We start from the raw sequence: 22379 nt of genomic DNA, 5'->3' as shown, positions 1-22379 counted from the left end.
CGCCCGCTTTTTCCTAAGCCTGTAACTGAAAATGTTCCAGTTTCAGTGTCTAAGTGCCCTTTAAATTTTCAGGATAAGTCTATATTACTTAAAAATTATATGTCCTTTTATTTCATGTAAATTAATAATGAAATACAATTTTTCTTGCCAATGTATAAATAATATAAATGCAATAATTCCCCACTTTTATGAAACCACACATGCGCCATCTCCTAGCGAAAGGTCGAACTAAAAAGTTATTGCTCATTAATTTCAGAAATCTGTGCAGAAATAAAATGTTTCCCTTAACCACAAAATATTTTGTGTCCATAACCAAACTAAATCATTTAGCTATTATTAAGTATAATCCGTTATTAAGAAACAATGATAGTATAAAAATCGAAAACCATGGTATATTTCACACGAACTCTTTTAGAGAAAATAAGAAGGCCTAGGAAATATTTAAAGGATGGTTTTAGAGATTCCCTTCGTATTTTTGTATCGGGAGGACCCGGTGGAAATGGTCTTCCGAAGTAAAAAAACAATATATTATAATTTAAATAAGTGTATGGTCCGAAAATTAATTATCTTTATAGGTTTGGTGGAATTGGAGGAAAAGGTGGAGATGTAATAGTTGAAGCAAAAGAAGGTATAACTTTGGAAAAGGTTTACAAAAATAATATGTCTAAAAGATATATGGCAACACCAGGAAAGTCAGCTTCGCACAATTTTATATTGGGGCCTCCTGGAGAAGATTTAAAATTTGAAGTACCAACTGGTGTAACTATAATTACTGATCTAGGAAAAAAATTAGGTATATTGCATAATTATATATACACAATTTTGCTGTTAAAATATGCATTTCATTAGGTGAATTAAATAATGATGGGGACACCCTAATTGTTGCAAAAGGTGGTACTGGAGGGCATCAAAAAAATGGTTTTCTTGGATCAAGAGGCCAAGTATACCATGTAAGATTAGACCTAAAGTTAATTGCTGATATAGGTTTAGTAGGATTTCCAAATGCTGGGAAAAGTACTCTACTAAAAGCTATTTCAGATGCCAAACCGAGGATTGCAAGCTATCCTTGTATGTATAATTTTTATATGGTGAAATTATTTTATTGTGTGAATTTTAGTTACCACAATAAGACCAAACTTAGGCATAGTAAAATATAATGACTTGAGGCAAATATCAATAGCTGATTTGCCAGGATTAATTGAAGGTGCTTACTACAACAAAGGTATGGGACATAAGTTTTTAAAACATGTTGAGAGAACAAAACTTTTGCTGATGATTGTTGATATAAATGGTTTCCAATTGAGTACAAAATATCCCCATAGAACTTGTTTAGAAACTATAATGTTATTGAATAAGGTTGGTATATTATTATATGGTATTTAATGTATTGTAATCGTATATTTTATAGGAATTAGAGCTATATAATGAAGATCTTTTAAATAAACCATCTCTTTTGTTAATTAATAAAATGGATACTGATGGTGCAGAACAAAAATTCAAAGAAATTAAAACACAACTGAAAGAGTTCAATGGTAATACTTCAACTATAAGTAATATTGAGTAGGACAATGTGTGCTAATGTTATTGTTTTAGATTTTATTTCAAGATATTCTGAAGAGATAAGACCAAGTAAGTGTCTAAAATTCTCAAATATAATACCAATATCAGCAAAAGAAAGTGAAAAGGATATTGTACTTGTTAAGCAGAAACTAAGAACTATATTGGATATAATGAATGATGTTTCAAATACGAATAAAATTGATAAATTATATGAGGATATCAAGAGTTCGATTTCGGAGAAAGGTCCACAATTAATATGACTTAATTAAATTATTTATTATATATATTGGATATAATTTAATTGGTCATTGACTTTTGTTCTGAATCAATTTGTACTTTTGGTTTGGCTAGTGAGGAAAGTTTGACCCATTTGCAACTAATATTCTCTGCTGCTACATCTTCTTTAACACTTTGCCCTAGTTGGCTGGTACTTGCAATTTCAATATCATCAAAGTTTTTGTAAACGCCTATATTTGCATTCCACCTGAAATTAAAAAAAAATTATATTAGTTAAACCAAAAATAAATTGAACATGATTTTAAAACTGTGATCTGATTAATATACATATATAAACAAAATGAAAAACTATATATTATTTTCTCTATCCTAAAACAATTCAATACTGAGTAACCATTGAAACAAATAATGTACATATTTAATATAAGCTACAGATTGTATACAGTAAATATTGGATGATATACTATTGATTACCTCTCCACACCATTCCAAGCAATCATTATTCCATTATCTGTACAAAACTTTGGAGGTGGTCTTATGAATTTGTAATTCAAATTTTCACAGACAATCTGTAGACCTTCTGCTATAAAATTGTTACATGCAACACCTCCAGACACAACCTAAAACACAATAAATAATAATAAATTAACTTGTATTATTATTACATGACAAATTACCAGTGTCTGCTTATCTGGAGGAATAAGTTTTTTTCTAGCAAGATATTCCATTCCTCTTTGTACACGATGACATAAATGCCTTGTAGTGGTTAGAAGAAATGAAGCACAAAGATTCTGATAACCTGACATAACACCATCTGGTGGTATACCTAAATCCAACTTTTAAAACATTTTTATGAAATATAAATCCATACTAAAACCTTTCTTTTCTGCTCTCCAAATATGTCTTAGAAAAACAGCCTTGATTCCAGCAAAACTGAAATTACAATCTTTGTATTGAGACATAGGGATATTGAATTTGTACTCTAAAAAATCTGTAGCTTCTGAAGTAGCTAATTCAATTGCTGCTCCTCCAGAAAGTGTAGAGTATTGAGGTAGATTTTTTATTTTCAATCTCCTTGCCATCTAGAATTCTATATTAAATATTTATATACTAAAAAAAAAAAGAACTAGTACTTTATCAAACGCTTCTCCAGGAGCATCATCAATGCTTTCACCTAACAATAAAAACTCATCAACACTATTTGCAACTGCCAACAGGCAATGTCCACCACTAATTAATAAAACCAGAAATGGAAATTCTATGCTTTTATCGAACATTCTAGCTGTTAATGCATGAGCTTCCATGTGATGTACTGGTATAAAAGGTTTGTGATACTTTTTACATAAATATTTTCCATATTTTGCTCCTATAATCAATGATAAAGGTAGACCTGAAAATATAAAGTAATTATTACTGTTATGTAATAAGGGAATTATATAATAACCTGGTTTAACAGTCGTTGCAATAGCGTCTACTTCATTCAGAGATAAACTGGCCGACTTCAATGCTTGTTGGACAACATTTTCAATATTTTGTCTATGTAAATCATGTGCTATTGGTGGTATAATACCACCATTACTAGCAAAATTAAAACATATTTATGGTTAATGTCGTACATATATATATTCTTACTTTAAATGAGTCAAATGTTGAGAATGTAATGCCTCGCCAAGTAAATTCCCTTGAGTATCAACAATTCCACAGCCAGTATCATCACAGGACGTTTCAATTCCCAATATTATGGCTCGTTTAGAATTCCCATGTATCTGCCTGTTATAACTTTTACTAATTAATCTTAAAAAAGAACACTGCTTAGGAATAAACATTGTTTCAAGGTACAAAATATGAGAAATAGAGAAAATATTTCTACTTCGTTTCAAACTGACAAAGTGAGGTTATACTTCAAAATCACAGAGTATACCTAAATCCATTTCGTGCTGAAAGTTAACGGGTATGTAACGAACCGCAGTTTATTTGAAATTAAATAAAACCAAGATTGTAAAGCTGTTTAAGCCTTTTATTAAAGTAGCACATAATTATTTTAATAGAAAATTATTATCAAATTATGGAAACATTACAAAATAAGAGACCATCATATAAAATCAAAATAAATAAGACCTTAATTTAAAAAAACGACAATAAATACATGCGCATCTTTTAGAAAAATCGAAACCACGTTAAAAGGCACAATGTAATTTTTGTTCACATGAAGAGGAACATCATTCAACGTACATGAAAAGGTGAGAAGCTTTTTTAACACAGATACTGTACAATCCACTTGAAATATAAAAATATTAACTATATACATATTTATAAATTTTAGAGATAATTGGGAAAAAAGTTTTTGAGATATACACACATTTTTGTTCATTTGGTTTAGTGGAAAATAACGATAGTGATTCGTTTAAAAAAAAAGGTGTTGTCACTGCTGTCATGATGATTTCAATCAAACTTATGGGTGATCAAAGGAAATCGTACAATGCGTAACTGTTTACCATAATCACAAAGTACCGCGTCTCTTAGTAATATTAACTGGTTTATAAACACAAATGGATCTCGTCCCAATGTAATATTTCGTACACATTCACCACTACGGACGTCCCATATCACTAATCCTCCATTTCGACCTGTCACGACTAAATGCGGGGCCAGCATCAAAACGTGGTTGGAAAAAATGTGACCAACGAATATGGAATTCAAAAGATGACCCTGAAAACGTTCCCACACGCACAGTCTATCATCTATTCCTAGCGAGATTACATAGCTGGCTGAATATGTTAGAGATATTATACAACCATCGTGAGCTTGAATGCTGTACATACACGTGCCTAAAAATGTTTTTCCGCTAGATATACAACAAAAGGTAACTGTTTATATGTTTACCAGATAATAAATCCCAAACACATAACATTCCATCTTGGGATCCACTTCCTGCCGTCGCAGGACATACTCGGTCAATAAACAAACACGTGATAGGACCACAATGACCATGCAAAGTATATAGAGGTTCACAATTATCAACTCGGTATACTTTTACGGTGTGATCTTGGCTTCCAGTCACTATTCTCCCTCCTTCACAATCTAAACATGTGATAGGTTGCTGATGTGCTTTAACGCTAAGTAATTTTATACACTTTAAGTCTTCTGTATCATTCTGAAACACAAAGCGATATGAATTAAAACAAACATAGGGATAAATATGCTGGACACTAACTTGGTTTATCGTATCACGATCAGCTATTGAACCCATGGAACCAGTACGGACATGCGTCCTTCTGTATGCACAGGAAAAATTCCAGTCTACTGGTCTGCCTTGATTAAAGGTTTGCAATTGTAGGAAATCTAGCGACCCGCATAACCTAGCTGCTACAATTTTTGAGCCAACAATCTTCACATTGGTAATGCCTGATTGATTGCCATCTTCAAATATACACTGAAATCGGGATATATATATTTTTTTTCTTGTAAATAGATGATATTTTAACCTACCTTAACCTTACTACTAGTTGCTTCCCATAATTCAAGTCTTCCATCAGCACAACCTATAATTATCAAATTATCGACATAATCCATACACCAGACGGATGACAACCTGCCCGAGGTGCTGCCAAAACCGGCTGTTTTCCTACTAGAATCTCCAGATTTATTTATATGATCTCTGCTCAGCTGTCTTCGTTTTGGGACCATATCATTTTTCTTGTTCTTACAATAATGACTTTTATAAGCTTTATGGAATTCGAGATGAGCATCAAATGGCTCGTTAACAGGCCTGGGCTTTAAATGCGAAAAGTCCGTTTTAATCCTCTGGTGGAGTTTTGGAAACATTTCGTCCGTTGATGGGGGAGACCCAGACTCATAGTCCGAGGGATCATCGTATTCAACAACAGAGTTATCGCTCTCCAAATTAAAATACATCTTCCGATCAATAACCTTTACTAATTCTCCGGTACTATTGTCCCATATTTTTAACTGTCCGCCTAAGCATACACTGGCTAGATGTACTCCATCTGTTGCGATACATTCAATCTAAAAGATAATATTATTAACATTTTTAGAATTTGAAACTGAACATTACACTCACTTCCTGATTATGACCTTCTAAAACAACTGGTACAGCTTCCAAGAGAACTTGATCTTCTACGGGTTCATCGTTCTTATCCGGATACCAAGATGCTCTCCATTCCGCATAGTTTCTTGAACATATACATTTATACAGTACCACGAATGCGTATGTTAACACAACTACACTGATGCATATGAGAACTGTTATCACCATAATTTCCACCGGGGATCTCGGATAAAATGGCTGTTCTATCTGATCAACTATTGGGAAATCATCTCCGTTAAAATCAATAGGATCCAGTGCCACACCTAGGGCTTTCCACTGGAAAGAATTAGCATATTTCTCTTCTGGGTTTCGTAGTAACACTGCCTGTTCTGGACTGATAACATGCGAAAGTTTGATGCTGGGCAACACGGCAATCGTTTTTCCACTAAGAGAAACATTGTATTTCTTCAAAATTTGTGACCAATGACTAGGAGACAGTTTCAGGTAATGCGGATACTCCGAGGGCTTGAGCTTTTCTATATCTCGGGATTGATTGGCAATAGTACTCTCAAAATCCAGTGGATTATAGGTAACGTAATTGAAATGCTTTGATGAATTATATTGGGGAAAGGGGAAAAAATTCAAAGACAAATAATTTTTATTCAAAAAATTGTTGGACTGATTATGCCGTTCCTCGATGGAATTCAGAAAATAGGTGTTTATAATATCGCTGTTGTATATAATAATACAAATCCACAATACCATTAAGACCATGAACGATTTTTGGAAAAACCTCGTTCTTGTCCACACATTAATTATACGAATTCTTCGTGAGGGTTTCTTTTCTTGCGATTTCTGCCCAGCCACGACATTTGCGAAATTTAAACGAGGATGCGATCTGGAACGGCTAATTCCTTTATTTGGAAAAGATATATCGGACGTGGTCAGGGGCTGATACAGAGCATTTCTGAAATTCTGATTAGTCTTCTCGATCGAATTACTCGCCCTGTTAAGGTCAATACCGAGGACTGTGACGAAAAAAAAAATCTCGAGGAACAGTCCCGATATGAGACTGACCAACGCAAATATGCAAAACTCTTGGATGACTGGAACGAAGGTAATCAGGCCGAAGGTAAATATTGTTATTTCTACGAGTAAATTTTTGGTCGTGGACCAACCTTCCTTGCTTAATCCTTGGGCCAGGCGTATTTTCGCGTCCAAGTGGAGGGGCGTCATTAAAACGCTCTTGGTCAATACCAGTACATTCTCTAGTCCAAACAATATAGCCAAATAAGGGAAAACCCACTTTTGTCTTTGGTTATTTACAGTAAGACCAAAGACGAAACAGATTCCCATTGACATCAGTAGGCTGCATAGTACAGTTATAGTTGCCGTAATAGACATGCCAGCTTTTGATTTTATATCTTCCACTTTCCAAACGTAGAAGTAGTAGTACAAGAACAACAGGATGAATGCGATAATAATTGGGATCAGTTCGAAATAATCGATCTCCCCTGGATAATTTATGATCAATATGTCGTTCAATAAGGGGTTTAAAGTTTTAGATACGTTTTGATGCAAGGGATATGCCGCCTTTAGTTTATCTTGCAAGCCATCGATGAACCTAGAAAAATGCGACATCTATCAAGGGCATTTATTCAGTAGTGTCATTAGTTCACGTTACCTCTTATCCAAATCCTTAAAAAACAAAGTTACTGCAAACTGAATGGTTCTTTGTCGATTTCTGAAGGGATACCTTCTAATACCGGTGTCCTGAAGATTCATCCCAAACAGCATTTCCGCCACAGAAGCTTTTCCTTTGTGGAATTTCTATGAGACAAGTAAATAACATTCAATGCCAATTTTATAACATTTCCTACTAGGAAAGCAGTATCTTTATTTACATGCAATACAGGGAACATAAAAAAATTAAAATACAATTAAATAAAGTTCATCTTATCTTATTGTCCACATTTTTTCGCTATATAAATGTAGTGAATAAGCAAAATTATCGGGTGTATAAAAACATATATTCTCTAAAATGATTAGGCCTATAAATTAGTTTTAAGGGTTTTACAACAGGTTAAGGTTCTAAATTGTGCATTAAATTGCATCATGTACATTTCTAACCAACTTTATTTTGAAACCTTCACAGCCACATTAGATATTGAAACATTTGTACGGAAAGAAAAATTAATTTCTAGCCCTTTAAGCATCATACATTTTACACACATGATAAGTACAAAAATAATAGGGTATAATACTTTTGTTTTGACTATAATGGTTAAATTGATATTATTAAACAATTTAATTTATTACCGATCTCATTTGGAACAAGTTACAAACTCACGCGAATCAATTTTCCATTCAGGCAGAAATATATTTAAATAAATTTGCATTGGAACTAACACAACATAAGATGGAACAATATAATTAGCAGAGCGAGGAGTATTAGCGATAATTATGTATGTATATGCACCATTATTATTCATAGGCATATCCAGTGTAGGGTTGTTACATGTGTATATTAAAGCGTTTACTATATTTTAGAAAATATGAAGTAAAAAATGGGTGTAATTAAATGCTGGTTATATAAACAAATACTTTTTGCAAGGTTATTTTAGATAGTAAAAACTACTACTAGATGTATATTTATAAGTTTTCTTGAATAATTTACTATATATATATAAAATATTATTCTTACGTGTTGATTGAAAATAGTCGTTAATATAGAACTATCCGCCGTAAATTGCTGAATGTCTTGAAGCCAAAAATTAGCCGGCGAAAGAACCAAACAGCTGTATTGCGGCATCATTTTGGAATCATCTTTAGCGACAGCCTCTATGTGCAAACAAACATGTCCTAGAGTTCTTAAGCTGTAATAAAAATAAATCATTACTTTCGTTTCGGTTCCATTTTTCAATAAATAATCTACGACAGTTTTTATGTATGTTATATTCCTGGAAGACACAATTTATTATATTAGGACAAATTAAAAACCACCATTGTTTTTAAAATTTTAAAGCACTTTAATTTTATTATATAAAAGCTGTTACAGCCGGCTTGGTGACGCAGTGGTAAAGGCGATAGGACGGTCCTCCTACCGTTGCTATAGCCGCGGGTTCGAATCCTGCCGGGACATGGTCGTAAATTTATGTTCGTGATTGTTTAAAATGTGTGATTGTCCTAGGCAAGAGTGTAAAATCCGACAAGGAAAATGATCCCAGTCACGCCAGTAACCAGGCTGGGTAAGACCGGATGTCTTCTGGGATAATTTCTAAAGTTGGTCACTCGGCAGTCGGTAAGCTTAATGCTGAGGACCGTGGTTCGGAGCCTACGTTAAACTGTAGGTCCACTCCAGATAAACCCATAGTTGGTAAAAGCAGACTTAAAATATAATAAAAACTATTACATATTTATTCGAGGAAATACACTCCACAACCCATCTCTCGGGTAACATTCAGAATGAATGTTTGATATCTTTAAATAGATAATAGATGATAACACGAAGGAGCAATATCTGGAGCATACGACGGGTGGAGTAGGATGTCCGATTTTAGTGTCTGACATTGTCTTGGTGGTGGATAAACAGCAACTAGGTGATACAAAACCCCTTTCTTTTGTAGTTTGGAAACGTCGGAGTACTTGACAAGTGAAAAAACATCGTTCAAAGTCTTAATGCCTTAATTCATATGCCAATGTTCGTCTTTTCGACCATTCTCGATATTTTTAATCAATGGGAAATTGATTGAGTAACTTCTAATCAAGGGGGCAAGTTCCTGCTGAATTTGGCAATAATCATCGTCCAGCAACTTCTCCAATTCCGCGCCTTCAAACAGCTCCGGGACACTTGATTTTGTACTGCACTGTCTATATTACTACATTATTTTACAAAAAATTACAAAATAACACTTTCCGTAAATGGTGCTTGTTTGGCTCAAAATCAATCATGTTGGCACCATTTTTTCGGTTTATCTTATCACCCATCAACGACGGGTTTCAATTTTACGGTCAATAATAACAAAGGTACTATTATCCACTGACCCTATTCTAACATAATAAGACATACACTTATTTTAACACAAAATGTTTCTATTTGTTTTTTTTTCAATTAATATCAGAAGATATAAAGGCGTTTGAGAGTTGTACCAAAACGCTTGTAAAGTATTAAATTAGTTTTTAGTATATGACTCTAAGAGTGTAGAGAATCTCTAGAGTGTCTAGTTTGTGATTACCTATCATAAACCAATATTTCAAAAAATACTTTTTGCATGCTAAGCTTTCAAAATATGATAGCTTAACTGGTTTGTTATGAAATTATAAAGTACATCAAACTACTATAACAGGTCAATTAAAAAGTCCCCGGTCTACCTTAGTAAAACAATTTTTTTTGGCAAAATTAATTTTTTTATTCAACATAATTCCCTTCAAGGGTGATATACTGATTATAGCGACCCTCCAACTTTTCGATACCATTTTTGTAGTATGATTTGTCCTTTGCTTCAAAATAGGCCTCAGTTTAGGCGATGACCTCTTCATTCACGAAAATTTCTTTCCAACGAACATTCTTTTGAGATCTGAGAAGAGGAAATAGTCGCTGGAGCCCAGATCTGGAGAAAACGGTGGATGAGGAAGCAATTCGAAGCCCAATTCGTGGATTTTTGGCACGATGCATTGTGTTCGTTAAGCAGCACTTTCTTTTTCATCAAATGCAGCCGTTTTTCGGTGATTTTGTCCTTCAAACGGTCCAATAATGCTATGTAATAGTCTCTGTTGGTGGTCCTTCCTTTTTCAAGGTAGTCAATAAAATTATTCCATGCGCATCCCAAAATACAGACGCCATAACCTTGCCAGCCGACTGTTGCGTTTTCCCACGCTTTGGAGCGGGTTCATCGTATCCAGTCCACTCGGATGACTCTCGATTGGACTTCGAAGTGAAATAAGCGGAGCTATGTTTCACCCATTGTCACATATCGACGCAAAAACTCGGGTTTATTACCCTTGATCATCTTCAAACACTGCTCGGAAGCATCAACTCGTTGTTTTTGGTCAAAAGTGAGCTCGAGCGGCACCCACTTTGCACAGAGCTTTCTCATACCCAAATATTCGTGAATGATATGATGTACACGTTCAGTTCATATCTTTACAGTGTCTGCTATTTCATTCAATTTCAATTTACGGTAATTCAAAATAATTTTGTGGATTTTTTTAATGTTTTCGTCGGTAACAACCTCTTTTGGGCGTCCACTGCGTTCACCGTCTTCGGTGCTTATTTCACCAAGTCTAAACTTAGCAAACCAATTCTTGATGGTCGAATTTCATGGGACAGTATCCGGAAACTCGACATCAAGTCAAGTTTTTGCTTCAACTGTATTTTTTTCATTAAAAAAGCAATGTTTTATCATCACGCGAAATTCCTTTTTATCCATTTTTTTCACAATAACAAAAGTTACTTCACTCAAAATGCTATTGTTCACAAACTAATGATCCGACAGCTGTCAAATTTATACACGTATCTTTTGAGGGTTAGGGCCAAAATATTCTAAAGCTTCTAATCAGTTAATTGATTGATAAGGTATTTTCTTCAACGCATTCTTTTCTTGGACTAACTTGAATGATGTTCGCAAGTTCTAAAAAATCTCTCTAGATTCTTTGAAATCCATTAGTCTCTAAGCATTGCCTTTCAAGTCTTCCTGTCATTTCCTATTAGCTTCTACCTATATTTGCAATTTCTCTGATACCCTAGTCACTTTATTCCTTCCCCCTCTTTATCGTTCTCTGTTATTTGTATTGGTTCTTAATATATCTCTACTATTCTTAGTTTGTTAATATCTTATTTTGTTTTTGACAATACCTCAGCACTTTTGCCTTTGATATCACTATCGTTAACATTTCATAATTGACGAATCTAATATTTATGTAAACTATCAAACACGCTGCAGCTATTAATAACATCTCATTCATGTTGTCACAACAACAGCGTAGATAAAGCGTACAAGTATAATTAGTTCAAATAATATAAACAACTTCTAGTAACAAAAGTTGCATTGAGTTGTGGAAAATTGTCCCAGTGTAGACATACTCTGATATTAACCACGGAAACAATGTGAATTACATTTACATATTTTGAAGGCTGAAGTTATTATTTTTTGTAGCTTGGTGTAAATTTGTCAAAAATGCTATTACTATTGTCTATAATGGCTAGCAAAATCCTAATAAATTAAACAAACGTATAAATTCTCGGAATGGCTTAAATACATCATATAAGGCGCAGAAACCAGCCAGACGACATTTCAAAACAAAACCTACACTAAACACAAGCGAATCAGACTTTATCAAATACACGGGTATTATTTTTTTAATACTTTAGTGAAATTAATATCTGTAAATCGCATTCCTATTTAAGTAAAACGATAAGTGGCTATTATTATTATTATTATTATCAAGTATCCGGAAATATTTGGATCGCACTAAATTCATTATTATGCGATGTGCTCACCTATGTTTATCTTCGAAATTCCGAACGATGTCTAATACTTTAAACGCCTCATAAAGTGGCGCCCTGAAAGCGTCACCTAAATGTAAATCCTTCTGCCACGGCAGCACGGCCACTTTCAGGACTACCTGTTGCACGAAGCAATAGGGATCCAAGGATGTTGTTGCGTTTATCGTTGGTACCCATTCTTGTTGCGGCGACGTCAATGGCAGAGGTATGTTCACCAAGGGCATGCTGGAAAAATAATAATTTAAATTCTAAAAAAATGATGTCCCTTAAAGTATAGATGGCGTTTGAAAACATTTACAGTGGTGTTTGTTTGACGTTAATTTTAATAGCATAACTTTAATAATTAATTAATTAATTGGCGCTAATTTTAAAAGACAAATAATTAGTTGATGATTATCTTTTCTGGTTAAAGAAAAGTCTCGAACAAATTAAAACAAATATTTTTTAAAAAACTCGAGCTTAAAATGTTTTACGTTTGTGATTGTCTAAATCGTAAAACAAGGAAGATGATCCCAGTTACAACAGTAACTAGGCTGGATAAGACCAAACGTCTTCTGGGATGATCTCTAAGTTGGTCACTCGTCAGTCGGTAGTCTTAATGCCGAGGACCGTGGTTCGGGACCCACGTTAAGCAGTAGGTACGGTTTAGATAAACCTTAGTTGGTAAAAAGGAGACTCTAAAATAAATAAAGAAAACTACACGTATGGCTTGTTCTGCGTATGTCCGTTTTGATAAAATACGTCAATTTGTAATTATTATTTGCTAATTCTACGACTATGTTTGTGCTGATTTGTTAAATTGTTATGTACAGTTGAAAAATTTGATGAAACTGAAAGCAAAAAACACTAGAGAGCGAAAAATACAGCGAAGCTGAGACGACAGATTAAGTTCATGTATATATATTAATAATAATGTTAATATAATAATAAGTATCTATTCGTATACTATACATTATTGGTACAAAATTCGTTCGAAAACGTAAAATACCAATAAAAACAATTAACAAAATTACCAGCTAATATTCAAAGCTCAAGCAATGACAGATAATGTAAAATGCAAGCAATTATCTAATACCATGTGGTAGGGTATGTATGTATTTGTATGTATCTATATTAGTATCATTGTTTCTAGTGGTTATTAAAAAATATGATGGGTAATCATTATATTTGATAAGAATATATAATCCAGACGTACAAGGCACATTTCATATTGGTGATGTGAAAAATCCAAATGTTCATCAATAATATGTAATACATAATAAGTAAAACATAATTGAATATATCGATGCTGTTAGTTTCAATGTTGAAATTGGCCATAATTGACACTAACGTTTTTTTGCTTCTTTCATTTTCAGTGTCGTATTATTTTTAAGGTATTTAAGGAAGAAGAAAGTTATACCAGTAAATTAAGGTAACATAAAAAGTATCTATTGATCAAGAAAGTCAAGAAAAGAAAAACAATATCTTTAGCTAAATTATATACTCGAAATACGGCCACGAACAATAAAAAAGTCAAACATAACCAAACTGAATTTAATTGTTATCGTACATCTTGTTCACTTCCCTGTAGTTTATATTTTAGACAAAATTGGGCTTATGAAAGTAATAGTTCAAATATCAATCCATTATATATTTTGAAACATGAAAAGATAATATTGATAGAACAAGATGTTATGTTGGTAATAACTGTAGAATATCTAGATTTGCTCATCGTCGATCAGGTATTTATAAAATTATATCAGGGTGAGAGAAATGTACCCTTTGATAAAGAACTTGGTTTGTTATTGTAATGTTCATTTATTATTAAATATATTATATTTATTATGGTGCATATAGTAGTTCCAATAAAACAGCCAATGCACGTCATAGATGACGTTGAATATACTGCCAAATGCGGTTTGTAAAAAGATAAAATTCATTTTAAACTTGGAGCGGATTTTCCTTATCATTTTATAATAGTTAAAAATAGTGTTGGGAACAACCAACTGAAATCGACTATCGACTGTTTAGTAATTGACTACTTTTTACTATCGACTGTTTCAGTCGCTATTTTTGGTTGGACTGTTTTTACTAGTGACTATTTTCAGTCAGATTGATTTTATTACTATTTACTATCGACTATTTCAGTCGTTTACTTTTAGTTACTATTTTCGGTTCTACTAGTTCATTCGACTGATTTTTAACAATGTGGTTGTGTCGTCCTATGCGGGACCTTGAAAGTAATGCGCCGAATTTATGCTTATATAGATTTATATGTAATATATGTGGTTTTATATATATTTTTGTAGTTTGGTTGTGAATAACTAAACTATATATTGTAAATTAATATAGCAACATTTGGGAACGCTAGTTTTCGAGGGCAAAAAAATTAAATTGTAAATGATAAATAGTAATATACTTTTGACTGCATAATAAGTAATACTTTGGACTGGTATTTTTTAATAAACTTTCACAATTTTTGTCCAAGCCTTTTAGAAATGGTTTTAGAAATTGCATCGATTCCAAAAGAAGTTTTTGCAATAGCAGTTGTGTAAATTTCTTCTAAAAATATTAACGGTAAAGAGGTGAATAAAGTATATTAAATATTTGTAATAAATATATTTTCTGCTAGGAAAACTCTACTTTAATATTCAACAATTTATTTTGATGGATATTAAGAAGAGCACCACTGTTTTTATGTGTTGACCAATGGACTATCTTAACAGAATTTGTTCAACTTTTAAAGTTCATTGAAATAATGACCACTGAGTTATGTGGTGAAAAATATCCCACGATGTATTTAATTATACCGTTAATAAGAGGATTGTAACATTCCATCAAATTCCGGATTTTATCAAGTGAATGGGGAAAAAATTACAAAATTGTCTAATAAATGTCATCAATAAAAGACTGGTAATTTTAGAAATGAACACGATATACTTTAAAAAAGCAGGATTTCGTATTGCAAATAATGCTGAGGCGATACAAAAAGTTATCACAAAAGAGGTATCTTCCATTCTAACTTATAGTTGCACAACTCGAAATTCAAGATACAACTACTGATCAAGAATGTATTGATATCTAGAGATATTCTGATTTTTATTTAGCTAGAATGAAAGAAGTAATTATTCCAAGTATTGCAGCAACTTTACAGTATTTGGAAATGCCATTTATTGGGCGTTCAGGAAACCCATTGGATTTTTGGCAAGCCCATAAAATGACACTACCTGAATTATATAAGTTACACGTAAAATATTTCTCTATACCCGCAACATCTGTCCCCTCGGAACGAGTTTTTTCAAATTCTGTGCAAATAATTAACGATCGTAGAAATCGCCTCACGGGAGAAAAGTTGAACATGATAATATTCCCAGTAATTTTAAAATATTTCCGTTCAGAAATAAATAAAACCTTTATTTAAAAACGGTCTGGTAGTTATTGACATTGGCCATTTTTAGGTTCGTTATGGATTAGATTTTTCAATGATTAGGTATACGTTTACATTTTATTTAGTACTTATGGTGATTGAACGTCTTTAGTTTTTAACTTTTGTTTAAGTTGTATTCTCTATATTTATTATAGTATGTTATTTAAAAAACGCAATTAATATATTAAAACACGATAAAACATTTGTGGTGTTATTATTCCATTCCTTTTTACAAATCCACAGAACATTCAGTATAAAAATACTCCTACTTCCTTTAAAATTTTATTATTTAATACATGTTAATAGAAATTAGTATTATATTTTTTTCCTTTTCTTTTATAAAGCAAAATATATATATCTCTGTCTCGCTTATACTATCCTTGGAAAATATAAACACATTTAAAATTAACAGCTCCAAGCAATTATCTCCGTCCTTTCCTATCTCACAATTTATACAGACAAGAATTCCTGCATCTTCGTCTGACATCACGAATGGAAAAAAAGTCGAACCGTGCATTTGATTGAAAATAGTAATTACTATTTTCAGTCGCTATTTTTTTGACTATCGACTGTTTGGACTGTTTTCAGTCGATAGTTCCCAACGCTAGTTAAAAAGAAACTGAGATAATATTGTCTGATATGTTGGAACATGTGATCGAATCAATCTATAAAATTCGATTTGTGTTGGTATTGGTCGGCCCTGTTGTCAAATGTATAAATTGTTAAAATTATTCAAAACGTTGGTGATGATCATTGAAGGTTATTAACCGGCATTACTGAGGTCATACATTTCGACGACGTGCATTGGCTGTTTTATTGGATAGAGTGTATTATTTCATTTGCTATTTTTTTACTATAATAAAAATGATCTATTAATCATATATTTTTATAAATAAGATAACATTTCAACCGATAAACTTAAATAATAAATTTAACTTTAAAGGGAAATTTTATAATTGACATATACATAATTTACACGAATTGGCAAAATGACAAAATTAAATTTTAATTCGAAGTCCCTATGAATAGACTCTTGTGACTTTCTCATGTTAGTGGCGTCTGTAGAAACCACTCCACTCGGTTTTTTAACCAAAAACCACAGAGGTTCTTCATAGTTACCATCATGACTCCATTCGAATGACGAAACTCTGTCGATATAATTGAGTGTATGTGGTTAAATAATTTCATTTTGACACTGTATGAAAATAAAAAAAAATGTATGCAAATTTTTTTTTCACAGCATTATAAACAAAACTAATTCCCCATCGACTTGTTATATTTAATATTTTTACACGTTAATTTTTAACGATTTCTATGTATAAAAATTGCTGCTTGCAAATTAACTCGGTAAATATTTAAGGTTGGGATTCATTCAAGCGCGCACAGCACTGGCGTCCATAACATTCTCGTTTTACTTATATATTTCGGAATCGTATATTGGTTCATCTTATCCTGACGAATGTAATTAAAGATTCACATATACATACACACACACACAGTCCTTCAACCGATGCACCGATGTCAAGGTTAACGTCGAGATAATATTTTGGTTAAATTCACTTACCAAACGATAATTAAATTCGCTTAGCAAAACACCGAAATCTTTATTATATTATCGAAAACAATTAGGGAATGGCGCCATTATCAGGCAATCGTTTGATATAGTTAAATTAGCGAAAACAAGAAAGAATCTGGGAATTCTTTAATTATATGGGAACCTTAACGACTACGTAAAATAAGTAAAAAATATTCCACCGAAAAGGTTACGACCTACGTATTTTTGGATACGCATATTATTCATAAAATAATTTGAAAATGGAATCATTGTGAAGCCAATATGTTATCCCAATTTGTTAATAATCACAATGTTATTGTGTTGACAGATCTATGAATTTTAGACCTTTCAGGTTTTCATTTTAAATCCCTCGAAACATACGAGGGCAGCTTGAAAAGTCAGTGGCTTTTTGAATTTTTCGTGAAGTATTAATCTATTAATAGATTACTGTGAAATTTTGAGCAAGCTGCACCATTCAGATTGTGTTTAACAGCCATCGGTAGCAGATAACAATAAATGGAATAATACTCCAGAAATTAAGAGTACAACTAAAGGAATTAATTATCCAAAAGAAGTGAAGGAAATAGTCCCTGAAAAACGTAAATGACGAAAAAAAAATGGCAACAAAACAGAACACCTGAAAATAAAAATAGTTTAAACAATATAACCCAAAGACTGAAAAGAGAAATATTGGAAATTAAAAATAAAACCATAAATGACTATCTGAGAAATTTAACAGATGATAAAGAAATTGATTACTCACTTTTTCTCAAACAGTCCAATAACGCTATGTAATAGTCGCGGTTGATGGTCCTTCATTTTTAAAGGTAGCCAATGAAAAGTATTCCATGCGCATCCCAAAATACAGACGCCGTAACCTTGCCAGTCGACTGTTACGTTTTCCCACGCTTTGAAGCGGGTTCATCGTGTGCAGTCCACTCGGATGACTGTCGATTGGACCTCGGAGTAAAATGATGGAGCTATGTTTCTTCCATTGCTACATATCGACACAAAAACTCGGGTATATTACGCTTAATCATCTTCAAACACTGCTCCGAATCATCAACTCGTCGTTGTTTTTGGTCAAAAGTGAGCTCGCGCGGCACGCACTTTGTACAGAGCGTTCTAGTACCCAACTATTCGTGAATGATATTGTTGAACAAACCAGAAAAGATTGATATGGAGATACAAAATCTTAATAATACAATAAGGGCGCGCCATTTAATTATGTTGGGGATTATTGAAAACGTTTCGAAAATTGCGATAAATTGAATAGAGTGATAAAATAAAAGATAAAAGCAAATAAAAAATATACATGGAAAATGCTAAAAGTAACGATTTGAATAACGATTTTGCATGAAACATGTTTTCCTTTAATTTTATTAAAATTTCTCGCTATGTTACACAGGGCAAAATGACGTGATACTTAACGAGATCCTGCCTCACTACCTAGTGAGATTCGACTCGACCCCCTGCACCCCCCCCCCCAATTACGGGGCGCTCTCTAAAAAACAACAGTCTTCTTTTTTTCCAGCTAGGGTTTATGTAGACTACTGCCTAATGTGGGCTCAAACCACGGCACTCGGTATAGGCCTAAAGACTTAGAGATTATCCCAGAATGCATCTTGTCTTATCCAGCCTTGTTACTAGCGTGACTAGGATCATCTTCCTTGACGGATTTTGCACTCTTCTTTTTTAACAATCACAATGTCGCAGCAGGATTCTAACCCGCGACTATACGAGGACCGTCCTGTCGTCTTGCAATGCAATGCTTAAATGCAACAATGCTTATAATAAAATCGGTACTTACCAACAACTGACAATGACGACGCTCACAAATATGAGAACGTAAGCTGGATGACTACTACATAGCAAGCCCCAACTGTAGAATATGGTCTCCACTTTATCTTGTACGGAGGACTTACTTGTTGAGCCTCTGTTTCGAGGCTCCTCTGATCTAACGCTCATGTCACATTCGCCATTTTGTATTGTTTTTGTTCAGGAAAATATCTGAAATGAAAAGTTTCAATTTACGTCCAATTATAAGGAAAATGACCAGAGTGTTCAAATTGTATTTTAGACAGTGTAACTAATCAGTAAGCTAAACGGTTTGTTATTTCTAGTGTTGGGAACTATCGACTGTAGTAATTGACTACTTTTTACTATCGACTGTTTCAGTCGCTATTTTTGGTTCGACTGATTTTACTACTTTTTACCAGTGACTATTTCAGTCGCTATTTTCGGTCCGACTGATTTTGTTACTATTTTCAATCGTACTTTTAGTTACTAATTTTGGTTCTACTTGTTTCATTCGACTGATTTTTAACGTTCCGACCTTGACAAAAATGTACCCAGTTTATACTTACATAAATTTATATGTAATATGTGTTTATATGTAGTTTTATGATTTTTTTTGGTCGTTTGCGTGTAAATAACAATATCTTGTTTATTAATATTATAGCATTTTGGTACGACATTTTTCAAGATTGTTAATGTAATAGGGTAAAAAGATTAAAATTGGGAATGATATATAGTAAAATATTTTGACTGTTTTTATGGCATATATCATTTCATTCAGATCATTTTTAATTATGCCATGGATTAGTTTTTTTTCCTATGATTACTTAATATGTTTAATTTTTATATAGTATTTATGGTTATTGTACATCTTTAGTTTTTAGGTTTTGTTTAAGTTCTATTGTATTGTCTATATTTATTATAGTATAGTATTTAAAAATAGCAATTAACACATTAAAAAACAATAAAACATTTGTAGGGTATTATTCCATTCCATAGAAAAATTCCATTTCTTTAAACAGAACCACAGAACATTCAAATATAAAAGTAATTCTACTTCGTTTAAAATTAAATTATAAATTGCATGTTATGTATTATTATTATTATACTATTCATATATAATTTTTTTTCCTTTTATTTTTTAAAGCTAGTTCGTGAAGGAATTTATACATCTCGGTCTCGCTTATACTACCGTTGGAAAATATAAGCAGATATAAAATTAAATGCCCCAAGGAATTATCTCCATCCTTCCCTCTTACAATTTACACAGTAAAGGATTCGTACATCTTCGTCTGACATCACTAATTGAAAAAAAAAACAGTCGAACCGTGCATTTAATTGAAAATAGTAATTACTATCGACTGTTCCGACTGTTTTGCAACTATCGACTGTTTCGACCGTTTTCAGTTAATAGTTGCCAACGCTAGTTATTTCTAACAATGGAATTTCTATCAACTGTATAATCGGAATAATCAACTAAACCCAAAATATTCGTTATTCAATGTTGAATAATAAATAAGGTTAATATGACACATTCTGTATAATGAATGGTAATGATTTTTAAAAAATCTAACAAGGTAGCAGCAATGTAAATATGTATACAATATTTATGTAATAAATCATTAGATATACTATAGATGCAATATGGTACCATCCAAAACGAAATAGGAAAACTAAGGAAAAATATAAAAATGACGTAAACGCAACGACGTAAACGAAGACACATGTTCAAGTGAACTTCTAACACCAAACAATCGAGCAACAAGAAATACTGAATGGGTTAACGCAGGTTTAACACTAATTTGGATTTTACCAAAAAAAACTAGAGCTACGTTTATTTTTAATTATAACACGGTATCGCAAAACAACTTGGAAAATGTATCTAACATGTAATTACAATCGTTACGTTGGTCAATGTAAAACGGCCTGAAAATAGTAAAACAAAAATATAATGGATAATTTGTTTGACGTAATACGATATTCGCTTATCATTATTCTAAATGACCATCAGTGCCAAAAAATAACATTACAGAAGTAAAAAAGAAACTTTAATTCACGGTAAACAAGAAACAATTCAATTAAAAAGAACTAAAAATCAAATTAGTCATGAACTAATATGATTATACCGAAAATACTTTGAAATGTGCAAGAGTCAACTCAAATTATCAAAATAACATTTAAAATAGCTAAAGATTATATCGTACATGTTTTGCATTGATACGTCTTAACTCAAAGTGTACATCTTAATTGATTAAAACAGATATACCTGCCATAAAGCGAAAATTAATTTCCGAAAATACAGTTTCATAAAGCAAATACCCAAATCGTTTAAATATATTAGATAATATTCCAGATAAATAATCAGATATATAATAACGCTAAAATACGTATTCATCCCATAAATATGTCTGAAATTGGAATGATAAGAGATTAGTACTTCTTTCTATTATCAACAATTGTCATAAAATTAGTATCAATTTTAGCCAAGAAATGTACACCTAAGTACAGCATCTTAGGTATCTTATAGCTAATATTAATTTAGCAGTTATCAATGTACTTTGTAAGTAAAAAATAATAAGAAAAATAACCTAACAGCTTTACATTAGATACGAAAGTAAAAATATATAAATATAATTTATCAATAAGACTTTAGCATTACTAATTAAACATTACTGTAAGCAAAAGTGTCCAGGGCTTAAAAAGGCTGTATAGGCACGTTGAAATGAAAGTCTTACTGGTCATTGGTCAGTATATAATAATACCCCAAGGTTAACAGAAACATAATACATATTAACGAAACATATAATAGCAGGTAACTAGGTGCATAAAGATATCTGAAGAATAATGAAAATGTATTAACTAATACGTACCGACATTTGAAGTTATTAATGTTCATATTAAAATTTTATTTCATGATATGTTATTGAAGTAAAAATTTTCACTAATAAATACACAAAAATATACTATTATATAAAATTCAAGTGAAACTAAATGCAAATGTATTTCTAGTTTCAGCAAAGTTTATATTTTTTGAACTCTAACCTAACTAAAACGTCTTAAATGTTCCCTCTGAATAAATATTTTAAAGCAATTGACATACCCATTATTGGTGACAACACTTAGTCTTGCGTTGTTATCAATTATTATGTTTTATTTACTATCAATATTTCTACACTTGAAACTACAAGTTCTTAATTTCAACAGAAAAAACACGCTAAACCGCAAAATTCACATAATCTATCCTTCTTTCTAACTCGCCTTGTCAACATAA

General features: G+C 32.3%; 3 protein-coding genes across 6 annotated transcripts; 1 reads left to right on the top strand and 2 right to left on the bottom strand.

The window, feature by feature from the left end:
* Nucleotides 1-312: 312 nt before the first annotated feature.
* LOC143202262 (GTP-binding protein 10 homolog) lies at nt 313-2145 on the top strand. The gene is made up of 6 exons (XM_076413619.1): nt 313-512; nt 576-793; nt 850-1068; nt 1118-1356; nt 1409-1532; nt 1594-2145. Exons 1-6 carry the CDS (start codon nt 388-390, stop codon nt 1818-1820), a joined length of 1152 nt encoding a protein of 383 aa, XP_076269734.1. The 5' UTR covers nt 313-387; the 3' UTR covers nt 1821-2145.
* Tcs4 (Threonyl-carbamoyl synthesis 4) lies at nt 1812-3715 on the bottom strand. Its single transcript, XM_076413618.1, has 7 exons — nt 3430-3715; nt 3242-3375; nt 2931-3187; nt 2675-2879; nt 2475-2623; nt 2272-2417; nt 1812-2044 (listed from the first exon to the last, which is right to left on the bottom strand). Exons 1-7 carry the CDS (start codon nt 3621-3623, stop codon nt 1858-1860), a joined length of 1272 nt encoding a protein of 423 aa, XP_076269733.1. The 5' UTR covers nt 3624-3715; the 3' UTR covers nt 1812-1857.
* An 81-nt stretch (nt 3716-3796) lies between these two features.
* SCAP (SREBP cleavage activating protein) lies at nt 3797-22377 on the bottom strand. 4 transcript variants are annotated; one of them, XM_076413604.1, is made up of 10 exons: nt 22209-22377; nt 19122-19321; nt 12345-12575; nt 8550-8721; nt 7530-7675; nt 5879-7469; nt 5287-5823; nt 5012-5230; nt 4681-4951; nt 3797-4625 (listed from the first exon to the last, which is right to left on the bottom strand). In XM_076413604.1, the coding sequence occupies exons 2-10, from the start codon at nt 19277-19279 to the stop codon at nt 4240-4242; spliced, it is 3711 nt and encodes a 1236-aa protein (XP_076269719.1). In that variant the 5' UTR covers nt 19280-19321; nt 22209-22377; the 3' UTR covers nt 3797-4239. The 4 variants fall into 4 exon arrangements, with proteins under 4 accessions (XP_076269719.1, XP_076269720.1, XP_076269716.1 ...); XM_076413605.1 differs by lacking the exon at nt 22209-22377 and adding an exon at nt 21979-22183; XM_076413601.1 differs by having other exon boundaries at nt 4681-5230.
* Nucleotides 22378-22379: the final 2 nt, after the last annotated feature.

The sequence above is a fragment of the Rhynchophorus ferrugineus genome, unplaced genomic scaffold, assembly GCF_030347505.1.
Source record: "Rhynchophorus ferrugineus isolate W39M unplaced genomic scaffold, kcgeb_rfMv2 rfM9, whole genome shotgun sequence".
In the NCBI taxonomy this organism is placed as follows: Eukaryota; Metazoa; Arthropoda; class Insecta; order Coleoptera; family Curculionidae; genus Rhynchophorus; species Rhynchophorus ferrugineus.
The sequence above is the reverse complement of the archived record's forward strand: the minus strand, read 5'-3'. Positions and strand labels throughout refer to the sequence as shown.

What these genes read in the sequence shown, in the direction of transcription:
- LOC143202262 (XM_076413619.1), top strand. Translation starts at nt 388, where the DNA reads ATGGTATATTTCACACGAACTCTTTTAGAGAAAATAAGAAGGCCTAGG. An exon ending in TGATCTAGGAAAAAAATTAG is followed by an intron (nt 794 to 849) that starts GTATATTGCATA and finishes GCATTTCATTAG; the next exon opens with GTGAATTAAATAATGATGGG. An exon ending in GAGGATTGCAAGCTATCCTT is followed by an intron (nt 1,069 to 1,117) that starts GTATGTATAATT and finishes TGTGAATTTTAG; the next exon opens with TTACCACAATAAGACCAAAC.
- Tcs4 (XM_076413618.1), bottom strand. Translation starts at nt 3,623, where the DNA reads ATGTTTATTCCTAAGCAGTGTTCTTTTTTAAGATTAATTAGTAAAAGT. An exon ending in CTGGAGAAGCGTTTGATAAA is followed by an intron (nt 2,880 to 2,930) that starts GTACTAGTTCTT and finishes ATAGAATTCTAG; the next exon opens with ATGGCAAGGAGATTGAAAAT. An exon ending in CTCCAGATAAGCAGACACTG is followed by an intron (nt 2,418 to 2,474) that starts GTAATTTGTCAT and finishes ATTGTGTTTTAG; the next exon opens with GTTGTGTCTGGAGGTGTTGC.
- SCAP (XM_076413601.1), bottom strand. Translation starts at nt 19,279, where the DNA reads ATGAGCGTTAGATCAGAGGAGCCTCGAAACAGAGGCTCAACAAGTAAG. An exon ending in GTCGTCATTGTCAGTTGTTG is followed by an intron (nt 12,576 to 19,121) that starts GTAAGTACCGAT and finishes TTATTTTTCCAG; the next exon opens with CATGCCCTTGGTGAACATAC. An exon ending in TAGAAGGTCATAATCAGGAA is followed by an intron (nt 5,824 to 5,878) that starts GTGAGTGTAATG and finishes ATTATCTTTTAG; the next exon opens with ATTGAATGTATCGCAACAGA.